We start from the raw sequence: 13,085 nt of genomic DNA, 5'->3' as shown, positions 1-13,085 counted from the left end.
GAGAAAAAAAAAAAAACATGCAACCCCTAAGAGTTTATATCTGAGAGCTCAACACATCACACACGCCCCATGTAGATACACAGGAAATGGTTTTAACACCATTTGAGTCACAACAGTTACATAAACATGTATTTGAATAAAAATAAAGACATGTCAGAAATAAACACTGCACACTTACCAAGTCATCAACATCTCCAGTATCTTCAACTGGTGCAGGAGCTGCCTCCTCTTTCTGCTCCTCAGCAACCAGAAACTGAGAAAAAAAACCGTTTCAGTCAAAGAAAGAGACACTCTCAAGATCGTCTCAAATTCATACGTGTACCAAATTCACATTAAAGTCACCTGATTAGCTTCGGCTTTGGAGACGGTGCTTCCTTCCACCTCATCCTTGCTGATCAGCGTTAAACCATCTGTTGATCAAACTCAACGTTAGATACAAACTGCCTGAATTTGAGGCGAAACTTTTTTTTTCTCCCCTCAAAAAAATAAAATGGAAAAATCACTATTTTCATCAGAATATTTTAGGTTTGCAATGTTTCTTTAAATCTACACCACAGTTCTTTACTTGATCTTCGGATCATCAGCTCCATAATTTGTTGAACAAAGCCATAATTTTCATAGTTTTTATGAATTAACAGTTTAGGAATTGCAATTATTTAAATATACAGGCCCTCAGTTCCAAAACTAACTCAAAAAATCAAAACTACCTGGTCAAACTAACATAATTTTAAATATAAGGATTGTTTTCAATACTTGGATGAAAATCCTTTACAGCCAATAGAAGCTTGAAGTCTAGAAGCTTTGGACATCACTAAATGTTATATTTCCTCCCTTGAGATGATCTGCTACACCTTCACCTCAACAACCTTCAGTTGCTGCTTTTTTGTTGGTCTGTCTGGTTTCAGTTTTGTATTTGATAACGTAAATCTGCTTTAATGGGTGACTGACACCATGTCAGTATTCAACTGACCATTGTAGAGTTATCCCATTTCTTTCCCTTGGGAAACTTGGGTTGCTTTTGCAGTTTGTTTTTTTTGCAATTTATTCTTCGGTTTTTAGCATTTGACAGGATCTGAGCAGAGATAATGAACTGATCGCATCATCAATCAACAAGTGACCACCGGCATAAGACTGCCTCCACTATGTATGACAGATGATGTGATATGAGCTGTCCCTCATTGTGGTACAAATTAATCATGTTTTCATCTGTCCAAAGAACTCTGCAGGCACTGTTAGGTGTTTCCTGTCAAAGTCTAATTTGGTCGTCCTCTTCTTGAGCATAAGAAGACAAAACCAAGTTGTAAACCCTCCATTTTTCCGTTCATGAAGGCATCTCTTGATTGGACCTACTTCCTTGTGAGTGTTCTTGACTTGGTTAAATATTGCGAAGTTGGGAGAAACACCACAGCTCTAAGTAAAAAGGCATATCATACCTTGAACGAGCAGTTCCCAGAACACCTCTAGTCCTCTGTTTGGGATGCTTCCTTTCAGGGACTGGAGGTAGCTATTGTAGTGTTCAGCATTTGCCAGCTGCGTACGAAAGATAAAACATTTAAACTCCATTTTTCAACAGTCTTGAAAAAAACTCTAATCTACATACAGACACATAAGCAAATAATTGTGTGTTCAAGAAAAGAAACACAGTCGTAATCTTATTAAGGCTCATAATCCTAATAAACGCCAAACCAACAGGAAACACTGCATCATCATTCGCTCCTCCAAAGGAAGATCAATGTGAATGTTTATTTACCTTAACGGATTGCTCTCTGAAAGCCTGGATACAGGTGATGCTTTTCATGTAGTACTGTGTGTTCTTGTTGCTTAGCAACTGCTCTATCCTGTGAGTCAGCTGCTGGCAGACTGGAAGGACACGAGGGTCACCGCAACCAAACAAAGAGATAAACACAATTACAGGAGCTGAACACGAGTGATTACGGTTTATAGTACCAGCAGGAAAAAAAATATATATCGGGCCAAAAACAATGCAAAAAAAAATAAATTCTGGAGCTCACCTTCTCCGAACGGAAGAATTTTCTGTTTGATCAAAGCGCGGAAGTCTCGAGCTGGGTCAACACTTCCCACCTGGTTAGGGAATGAAATGGAAGTTTTAAAACACGTCAGTTAAAAAAATGATGATTATCCGGAACAGATGATTATTATCTCCATCAAGGACACTGTGTGATGTCATGCAGCTTGTTTGTTAACAGGAATATCTGAATAACTTCTGTAATATCCATCCATGTGGTCCAGGTGTTTTCAGGATTCTTCACCACTCCACGAGAGGGAAATTTTTAGGCTCTTATTACTGAAAGACATTACGTATTTAAAATACAAAATATGAGTAACTGTATTCCATTACAGTTACCATTTAAAAATGGTATTCCGAATACAGTTACTTTGTTGAAATAAATGGATTACACGGTGGTGTTTTCCTGTTTCATATGTTAGGCTGTCACCTCTACTTGCGGCCCACATAATGACGTGACGAAATAGGTTTAAAAATTACTGTTCAAAAAATTATTTAATATGAAGGCAATAGGCAGACTGTTACAAGCATAGCCCTAAAGAATGTAGCCTTATGGGCAGTGTAGCCCAGTTGTAAGTAAGCTATAAAGACTCGACTGTACACTTTGTTCGTCTTTTCCTTCGAAACAGTAAGTTCCGTTGGAGCAGCCTTTCAACGCCTCTCTCTGTCTCTCGCTGGCAAAGTTGACCCAGACAGCAAAGTAAAGCTAGTTTTCAGCTACGAGCCCGACACGGAAACCGACGTATTAGCCAGAGGTCCCTTTACTACGGTTCGGAACCGCGGACCTGTTTTACATATGCGCAGAATAGTTTTCTATATGCAGTGGCTGCAAAACGTGCAGCCTTACCTAATGTCCACCCTACTGTTACTCATTTTATATTAAGATTTAAAAATCTAGTTGGTATTGGTATGGCGAATAATCTTCAGTAATAGTAATAAATCACACAGCAATAGTACATTCATGTTGTAAAAAGCTTGATAACACATTAAGTAATCCAAAGTATTTAGAATACGTTACTCTCATTGAGTAACATGACAGAATAAGTTACAAAATACATTTTGGGGCATGTATTCTGTAATCTGTAGTGGAATACATTTTAAAAGTAACCTTCCCAACACTGTACATTAGATACCAACTGTCCTGGATCCTGGATAAAAGAGGCCCTGTAGCCTTCACACAATCTGCTGGAACAATGTGTTGAAAATATATTCATGTGACAACTTTATCTTAAACTAATTTTCCTCCCTATAATGGTTCAGTGAGCTTTATCATCATAATGCCCCTCCACCAACAGAAAATACTGCCACATCTCAAAAGACAGCATTTTTTGGGAAGGATGGAAGAAGAGCCATTTAAGTACCTGATAGGACAGACAAACAGGAAGGACTGAGCTTGCATGAAAGCACTCATGAAAGAGGCGAAGTGCACCAGCGGTAGGGACATATGGTGGACAAAGTGCAGCAGGTGTGACTTAATTTCTGTTATTTGTCTCTTCTTTTAGTTCCTTTGTATGTAGATTTAAAAATTATTCATAGGGGAGGAGGCTAGCTGCAGCACAACCACAGCGGGCCCATCTCCTAGGATTATTAAGTCATCCAGCCCTCCCCCTGATTCTCACCGAGGTAACAGAGCCTTCAGCAATGTTGGCCAGGTTATACTCCTCTGCTTCGTCTTCTTTTACTTTCTTTGCCTCGGACTCCTCTGACCTTCAAATGAAAAATGGCAGCTTGTTAAAATCTTGAAAGTCAATCCTGCTTTTTTTGTTGTTGTTTTAACATTTTTATAACCAGTACAAATCTTGCAACAGACTACCGTGAAATGAAACAGCATAAATCATATAATCCTTTCCAATATGCATTACTGTCCATGACGCACCACCACACACAAGCTAAACTTACTCTTTGCCAAAAATCTGAGCACTAGTTTTAAGCTTCTTTTTCTTCTCCACTTCAGTGAGAGGAAATTTCCTCTTCAGCACGTCAAGTGGATCCTGGCAGCGTTCTGTAATAACCTCAGGACGATCAAGAGCAGCTTTCAGCCATGGCTCTATCGGAGGAAGAGGGGTACCGGGGCTTACTGCCCGATGGTGCAGACACTAAAATGATGGTAGGAGAGGTGAGCCAAACAGAGACTGAGCAGGAAGCAATTCTGGCTAAATAATAGTCAATTGCTAGCTTGTTGAGCTGTAGTCAGACAGATGAAAGCTTTTTCGTCTAAGCTGAAATAACACTCCACATCTTCTTCAAAAAAGTTGCAATCTGCCTCTACTCAGAAGTAAAAGGAGACCACACTGAATCTCTTTATTGCAATCTGCACTGCAGTACCTGGAAGTGCCTCTGGAAGGCAGGGTTGGGAATGCGATGGGGCTTGAACAAGTCTCTTTGTTCTCCGTTCTCATCTTCTTCTACCAACATCATGGAGTCAATCAGAGAGTCCACAGCAGACAGCTGAGCATCTACAGCAATCACACGACAATGACGGCTCATTCAAGGTTACATCTTAATCTCATTTACACTATACAGTGCAAGTCGAATGCAATCAATATCATGGAACTGTGGGGCCACAGTTATCAGACCAGCAATTCTGAATCTGTGCCAATATAAACCATTTAAGAATCCCATGACTTTTTTCAGATGTTTGTGTACAGTGATTTATGCTTATGCACTAAAACGTTGGCTTGAACTGAAAGAACACTTTCTCTCTTCTGCAGAAACATTAAGCCTGCACAGTGAGGCTGTTTTTCAGTGATATTAGAGACATCTTGCTTTCAAAATGGACAAAAGTTCATCATTTCTGGTGTTAGCGATACATAATATTTAAAGCAGAGTAATTTGCACAACTTTAAATATACTTGCAGAGTAAGACAATCTTGGCAAAACTAACAGCCAAAAAAGTATAATTAAACAGTAGATTCACTCGACCTTTAAATATAATTGGGGGGGGACATGGTTGTTCAGTAGGGAAACTCAGACTAGCGAATATTTTTGACAGCGAAGACCTTCTCACAAGCGACTTTGTTGAGCCCCCAAACCTCAATCGCAAAAAATCTGTAGGTGCAAACGCGGCATATGGAGACCCACACAGCTGCAGACTCCATCTACAGAGCTTGTTTTGACTTTTACAGATCTTCCTGAAACAAAAAAAAGCGCCTTATCTTCATAATGGTTTGAGCTGAACTACACATTTGATGAGTTTGGGCTTTTGAGGCCAGATGTTGGCACACCACTGTAAAGAAAAGGACTGCGCTTGATTTATAGCATAAGACAAAACAAAAATGACCAAAATACCAAATAAATAAGCAACTGATTCATCTACATTTTCTTATTTGCATAATCATATGAGCGTTAAAACTGTAACTGAAATAAAAATTCAATTAATCATCCAGGAATACTGCAGACAATCTTTAAGTAATAGGAGCAGCAATCATAAATTACAGATGTGACGCGTACGTGGCACAGAAATGAATGTTTTTATTATATGAAGACTGCGGAGAATCTGCAAAGTGACAAATCAAATCCACTAAAATAGAGAAACGGTACCTGATGGAGTAAACTTTTTGTTTTCAAGAGAAGGAAACGTGAAATGTCTGAGGTCTTCCATGAACGGCAGCTGGACGTACATCAGGCACTACAAAGGGTGAGAGAGGCATCGTTAGCCCTGTGCTAACAGCCACAAATGTAGTGAATATATACATAAAGAAAAGCGTGCTCCTCACTTCAGAGTCCTGCTTGATACAGGGGAACGCTGCGCCCACCTCAGGGTTGCTGGTGCGGTTATAAGCGTAGCGTACAATAGCCACCATCTGGAGTTCATTCAGCGCGTGGATAAGAGCTGACAGAGCCACTCCTGCATGCTGCTCACGCAGCAAGACGTTGACAATACATGTCAGTATCAACATGTATTCAACAGCTGTGTAGCATTTATCTCCATTCTTACCTCATCATCCCTCGCAGCAAAGATTTTGAGGATTTGAGAACCCATAAACTGATGACGATGTATCTGAAAGAACAGAAACAAAAACAGCCTCAGCCTTAGACAATAAAGCTACTTTCAGTTTTACTCACTCGGGGTTGCCAAAGCAGGTAGCGCTGCATGTTTGCATTTTTTCACTGGACGCCTATCCTGTTGCAACCACAAATTGATCTGTCTCCACAGAAAAGTAAACTACCGCGCTCTGTTTGGTGAATCCCAGCACAGCGAAGCACTTCCCATCGTGCTTGTACTTCATCTGTTCTTGATCGACCTTGGAGAAGGGAACAATGTCACTTCCATAACAAAAACCTGGGAGCAGAAAAAAGTGAACTTAAATGATCACCTGAGCTCAGAGTCCAACCAGCTTTTATTGATAAGTATAACAACAAAAAGTCAAAATAAAATAAAAACAAACTATCGTATTTTTCGGACCATAAGGCGCACCGGATTATAAGGCGCATTAAGCGAAACAAAACAGTCAGATAAGTCAAACTTTAATCAACTTCTTGCTTTCTCCACTTCTGTACCATTGATTCATTAATGCTGAATTCTCTTGCAGCTGCTCCCATGTTGTTGCAGTATATTAATGACTAACCTCATATTGTGGATGGATTATCTCAGTTGTTCTCCTGACTGAAGTTTGGTCTGTTTACAGCATCCTGCCATGCGATTGCATTTATCCTTAACCCTCGGGAACCCTCACATTAACTTTTATCGAGTGGAAAAAAGTTAGAGTTCATCCTCCAGCTTCACTGTGTTTATCTTATGCTAACATAGCTGTGTCGCTAGCGATCACGTAGCACATCATTATATAAACCAGCTAGCCCAGCTTCAGTACCCCTACAAATGTCACTGCTGTTTACTTTCCTGTTTTCATTTATGTTGGAAGTGATAGCAGAGCTGTACATCTTAATTTTTTTCAGAAATCCCTCAGTCAGAAAATGGTATATTATATTTAGATCAGTCTTTCTCAAACTGTGGTACACGTACCACTAGCAGTACTTGGGCTCGCTCTGGTGGTACGCGGGATATCTCCCTTTTTTTTTAAAGATTAAATAAAATACCATTGCGGAGGTATGCAAAGACAACACGAGAGTTCCCAAGGCTCTTCTGGGAGCCTTAGTCAACCAGAAAACATCTCCCCGAGCGTGAGTCCTCTTCTGTGATTTGTCTCCTTTTTTAGGATGGAGTAGCCTTTCCTTATCGCCAGCGGTCACGGCGGTCAGGCGCTGGGGCGGCTGCTTAAAAGCAAAAGCGCTGCTGTGGGCTTGTTTCCCACAGGCCTTTTCTGGAGGAAAACTCCACAAAGGGTTCCCAATGGCGCTGTCACACCGATGGTAAAAACACAGCCCTTTTCTGGAGGATGAACACTAACTTTTTTCCACTCGATGAGGGTTCCCAATGGTTAGGGACAAATGTAATCACATTACAGGATGCTGTAAACGGACCAAACTTCAGTCAGAAGAACAACTGCAATATGTTTAGTCATTAATATACTGCTGCATGGGCTGGGCTGTAGTTACATCGTAAGGTTTTAAAAACTGAGCTTTAAAATGAATAGTGATGATAAAAACCGAGAGGCCGACAGTGATCGCTGACTTTTTTAGGGGCTTGTTTAGTTTAAATAGAACAAAATATAAAGCATTAAAACACGCTAAAAACACATAAGCCTTAATAAATGCAGAGTAGTTTGGCAGGTTTCATCAGGTCATCACTTAAAGATTGGATATCCCACCTGCTGTGAATGTTTTAATGCAGTACAGTTTGTCACATCCTGTTTATGACAGTTAAAATAAATAACATTCATATAAGAAATAAAATTGTCTCTGTAAACTGAATGTGGTGTTGAATAGGCCTATACTACTGTACTTTAACGTCAGTCAAGAGCCATATATTTTATGAGGTGGTACTCATTGTGAAAAGTTTGACAACCACTGATTTAAATGGAAGCTAGCGAGCTAACTTCCTGCTAATTTCTAACGCTGTTAAATTTAATAAATTCTGTTTTCATGGATGTCTGGATGTTAAACTTAATTGTTACACCTGGTAAAGCAGCAACACTGATCATTTTATTAAAGTTGAAAGAATGTAGACAGTTTTTAACTCTCAGTGTGCCGCAGTGTTCGTTTGGCTTTGGGACCTGAAGCGGACGGAGTTTTGGACCCAGATTACTCCGCGAGGCCCCTGACTACGGCAGCCGTAATGCTCTGATAATCCATCAAGCCCTGCGGCTTCGTAGCTTACCAAAGTCGTACTAAAACCGTGTCCCACATAAAATTGGTCTGAGCTGAGTAAGCACAACCAGAATTCATACATAATGCGCACCAGATTATAAGGTGCACTGTCGATTTTTGAGAAAATTAAAGGATTTTAAGTGCAGAAAATATGGTAGTGGGAAAACGCAAAACTAAACTCTGTTTGAAATGGCCCTCCGTACCTTGGATGATGTCGTCCTTTTGCACCTCTGTCTCGTTGTCATCATCCAGGCAGTAAACCGTTTCTCTCTTCACGTCATCTTTCTGGTGAGATTGAGCGTCAACTGTAATCCACATTTTCTTCGGCTTCTCATCGGTCACCTGGAGGACACAACAAGCAACATTTCTAGATCACAAAACACCTCACATGCAGAACATTTACATGACCGTTACTGGTGAGATAGAAATCAGAAGTTACTCATTACCAGAAAATTACACGTATCGGGGGTTGTGGCAGCTGTGTACCGGGGCCTGCGCTTTGTCGGCGGTAATAAAAGCTCGATTCGGGTCTATCCCACGCTTTGCCGTGAGACTGGGCTGGGCAGATATCTCCGAAATCATCGAAGCACTTTTGCAAAGAGGCTATATCTTGACAAACCAACCAGATATCTGAATATTAAACCACTACATTCTCGGCTAAAAAAAATTAAAAATATTTGGTGACACACAAACAGGGTTTTTCAAAGTTCAGTTCTGTTAGTTTCCACATGCCAGTTGTTGTGTGCTAAAAACAATGGCCACCAGGCCAAAGCAATGGTTTTGACTCGATCAGCGTTAACCCCGCCCCCTGGGTTTGATGGGTGAGGTTGACAGATAAAATTATTTAATGGTGAGACCGGAAGGAGTCAATAGTGCCAAAATGAATTAAATAAATATTTATTTAAATAATTATTTAAATGTGGCAATAATTAATTAAAATGTGAAATAAATAAATAATTAATTAAATGTATCAATAATATTTATTTAATTAATTATTTCCCATTTTAATTAATTGTTTACAATTTTAATTAATTATTGCCACATTTAATTATTTAATGGTGTATTTAATTAATTCATTATGGCAGTCCTGGGGTTCCATAGTTCCAACGTCCTGATGGTAAAAGCATGGCTAACACCAGAGTGCTCAAAAGGACCCCACATTAGGATCTACAACTAAAAGCTGGCTTACATCAACCTTTCTGATGTGTAACTTGGAGATAGCCCTAGACATGCTTTAAAATTTTTTTTAAAACAAACAGGAGGCCACTGGAAAAAAGCCAGGCTGGAGCTGATGCAATGACATCTGCCAAATTCACTCTACTGCACTCTGAACTGAAGCTGTACACAGAGAAAATAAGTGTGTGGCAGGTTGGAGTGCAGGAGCACCATAAGTAATAATCAAGTAAGTAAGTAATCAAGTGCTCTTCAAAGTCAACTTACTGCTTTGTAGCCAATGATTCGGATAGAGAGAGAGCTGCCTATGGTCAGCTGACAGGGCCAGGCCACGGGTCGCCTCTCCACCCGCTTGAACATACACAGCTCCTCGATCGCATTCCTACAAGATTTTAAACACATGGAAGAAGGAGATATACTCGATCATAAATTAAAAACACTTCCAATGTGTGCCTGAGTTCAAGACCAGTGAAATAGATCACAGATTGAATCCTGGTTCTCAAAGATAAAACAACACTCTGAAAATCTGAGGAAGGAATGTTCCAACATTAGAAACAGAGAAGACATTGGTGACTCAATACTGAAAGTATTTCTCGATGCTTGGTACCAAAAATGATTCAATTAAGGGAGCTGTAGTGGAAGTTTTTTTTACATTACAGGAAAATGGGAATGAGAGGGCAATTTTTCAAGTATTGGGCAAGAACTGGCTGAATGTTTGTAAATGATCACATACGGCAAAAACAGAAATGTTTAATTTGGGGTGTTCCAGAAATCTTGATAACTGCTTTTAAAAAAGCATTCACGAGACTTTGGTAACTTCCTGCACCCCCTTCACAGAGATGCTCTTGATTGATACAGTATGATAACATTTTCACTCCATCTTATAGATGCAATTTTTTTCTACTTCTCCCTCCCTTACAGTCTTATTGGCAAGCTCCTCATTACTCTGTGTGCACACTCACCTGGCAAAAACAAGTAATCTAAGACACCAAAAATCAAGTTCATCCTAATTTACAAATAACATTATTCCATTCCAGAGAACAAAAGCGTTACAGGAAGTCCACTAACCTGAAGGTGTGAATTTCATCCAGGCCGTCCTCCACATCCAGGCTCAGCATCATCTCTTTCACCAATTCCATGTTTTTCTTCTGCTCCCTGGACAGACCTTTGCCTGTCCCCGGGTGACCGGGATCTCTTCTCTCTGAATCCCCTTGACCCTCCTTATCCTCTTCCACAGGGAAAGGCAAACTGGACATCCAAAGGTTACAGTTACATCAAGAAAAAAACTAAAAGATTGATAAAAGTAACCAAATATCATGAAATCTGCTTCAATCAGCTTTACAATTCAGTTTGATAAGCCTCTCCTGCACTCTGCATTTTTACCAGTTATCATCAAAATATTGATTATCACATAGAAATATTAATATTTTCATCATATTAAGTATCATAAAGCAATAAAACATGGTGAACGTTTATGTTTGAACCTTACAAGAACTGCATGGTGATGCCAGATTGAGTGAGGTTGTTGATGATAACCTCCAGGCTTTCTTCGTTGGTCTGGGTGTTGAGGTCAGTCAGCAGGGCAATGTTGAGACAATCATACTTTTTCCCCCTTGGAAAGGTACCATTAGAAGTGTATTGAATACAGTGAAAACTTAGATACGTGAACAGGTCAGGTTTTATTTTTCAGTGAAGTCCATGAATTATTTATGAAATCTGAGAGAGTTTCTCACTTTGTTTCAGTATGAAGAAGATCCATGCAAACTACAAGGGCATCCAGCCCTGTTACAGACCAGTTAAGGAGACTCAGACAAAATTTAAGCACTTTATCAATTTGCACACAAATCTTATCCCACAGACTTCAATGAAGGGTCAGTCTTCATCTCACTAGTGCCATCTATATTAGTGTTCATAAAAAACACTAAAAGAAAAAAAAAAAAGACAGGATCCAAGTTCTAAACAGCCGCAGTTTTCTTTGTGGGTATTCATTACATGGCGTGCTGCAGGGAAAAGCCTGTTCTAAGGTTTATTTTTTAGCACCTGACGGGTCTTTTTAGCTTCTCCGTAAACACTCTGCATAGTATTTCAGGTGATTCGGTTTATTTTGATCTCAACAGGATCTTCAGCTTTATTGTGAAAGGTTTATGTGGAAAATAAACAAGCGGACGGTGGAGCCACGCGATGGTTTTACCGTCTTTGTTGCTAACAACAACGCATAAAACAGTCGCTTGTCCGTCCGTAGTGTGGTTATATTAAATATAAGAGAAAGAGAGAACCTTAAGAATTTCTACAGTGACAATCAAAACCATGAAAAAATATTACCGTAAACAGTTTATTTTGCGACACCACAAAAGAAACGATAGCGTAATATGAAACGATAGACATTTTCATATCGTCATCCGATATATATCGTTATATCGAACAGCCCTATTCAGAAGAATCTTTTTTTTGATTGTTTGTATGGCTACTTGACACGGACCTGTGAAACATTCAAACACGGATAAAGACCCACACTCTAAGAAGAGCTTTGATAGTCCTTCAAGAAGCCTGGAGAACAATTCCTGAAAGAAATTATGAGAAAGCTGCCTATAAGAGTTAAGGCTGTGATAAAGAATAAAGGTGATCATACCAAATACTGACTTTCAAGCTTGAAATTTTCAGTAAATCTCTGCACCTTTTTCGTGTTTTAATGGCAAATATAATTAAATGATGGGTGACTCAAGACTTTTAGTACAGTACTTTGCCTGCAGACTTAGGTTTCTACATGGTATTAATGAAACGAGTTCGGGAGAAGGATACAGTCACCCTCCTTACTCTCTGGTTGGACCTGATTTTCAATCTCTATCAGTAGTTCGCAGTCAGGGATCCTGAGGTGTCGATGTACTCTGATGTTCTGGTACTGGCCATCCTGGCTCAGAGGGTTGTCTGTGGAGTCTGTGCCAAACAGGACCAAAGCCAGCTCAATCTTCGTCTCTGAAAAAACCTGACAGAGGAGGGGCAAAGCATGTTGGGAGGGTGCTGAAATCGACAGCCTCATTAGGGTGCTTTTTTTTTAAAAAAACAAAAACAAAAACAAATGTGCAGTTGTACCTGGCGCTGGACAAACTTCTGGATGACTTTTTTGGCAAGTTCAAAGGAAGACTCTTCCCCCGGTGCAGAGTTGGACATGGTAAGCCCCACATCCATGCACAGCACCACAGCTGTCTGCAGAGGACACACTTATTTAATTTACGACACTTACAGGTGCCAAAAACACAAAATTGCTTCTCAAATGTTACTTTAAGGCCGTGCTTTCTCATGCAGATAAAACGAGTATGCGAGCCTTGTATGCATTAAATGAGGAGCGTGACAATTTCAGGCTGGACATGTCTCAACACGCCGCTGACGCTAAAGGTCTCATAAGTTCAAAGAAACATAAAAAAAACTGTTCCTAACGAATAAAAGCTGCACATTTAATGTCGTAAACAGTATCTAACAAGCCTGTATATGTCCGTGACTTATCTCTTTAGCAATTAAAAGATAAAACAACTTACTTTAGAGCCTGCCATCTTTTTCTTCTTTTCCCTCCACCAAAGCAAAGACTGTGTCACTTTGTTATGGATCCGGAAAGAAACAATGAACTAGGAACCGAAACTAAGTTCCTGTGTACGATGAGACTTCTTCCGTATATCTAACGAAT

The 13,085-nt window shown here is 39.8% G+C and overlaps 1 protein-coding gene across 1 annotated transcript in view; it reads right to left on the bottom strand.

The window, feature by feature from the left end:
• The window catches only part of xrcc5 (X-ray repair complementing defective repair in Chinese hamster cells 5), a 13,548-nt gene extending 463 nt beyond the window's left edge, over positions 1–13,085 (bottom strand). The window contains exons 1-20 of the mRNA XM_031759049.2: positions 12,940–13,085; positions 12,497–12,610; positions 12,206–12,389; positions 11,140–11,188; positions 10,896–11,018; positions 10,475–10,654; positions 9,674–9,788; positions 8,437–8,575; positions 6,196–6,308; positions 5,964–6,026; positions 5,743–5,880; positions 5,567–5,654; positions 4,352–4,482; positions 3,926–4,122; positions 3,646–3,733; positions 2,013–2,082; positions 1,751–1,860; positions 1,434–1,530; positions 343–410; positions 179–253 (exon numbers count right to left, since the gene is read on the bottom strand). Of these exons, the coding sequence (XP_031614909.2) occupies positions 179–253; positions 343–410; positions 1,434–1,530; positions 1,751–1,860; positions 2,013–2,082; positions 3,646–3,733; positions 3,926–4,122; positions 4,352–4,482; positions 5,567–5,654; positions 5,743–5,880; positions 5,964–6,026; positions 6,196–6,308; positions 8,437–8,575; positions 9,674–9,788; positions 10,475–10,654; positions 10,896–11,018; positions 11,140–11,188; positions 12,206–12,389; positions 12,497–12,610; positions 12,940–12,954 (2,157 nt within the window). The 5' untranslated portion in view covers positions 12,955–13,085. The remainder of the gene's footprint in view (positions 1–178; positions 254–342; positions 411–1,433; positions 1,531–1,750; positions 1,861–2,012; positions 2,083–3,645; positions 3,734–3,925; positions 4,123–4,351; positions 4,483–5,566; positions 5,655–5,742; positions 5,881–5,963; positions 6,027–6,195; positions 6,309–8,436; positions 8,576–9,673; positions 9,789–10,474; positions 10,655–10,895; positions 11,019–11,139; positions 11,189–12,205; positions 12,390–12,496; positions 12,611–12,939) is intronic.

Source organism: Oreochromis aureus, linkage group 16, assembly GCF_013358895.1.
Source record: "Oreochromis aureus strain Israel breed Guangdong linkage group 16, ZZ_aureus, whole genome shotgun sequence".
Taxonomy (NCBI): domain Eukaryota; kingdom Metazoa; phylum Chordata; class Actinopteri; order Cichliformes; family Cichlidae; genus Oreochromis; species Oreochromis aureus.
This window is presented reverse-complemented; position numbering and strand designations above follow the sequence as displayed.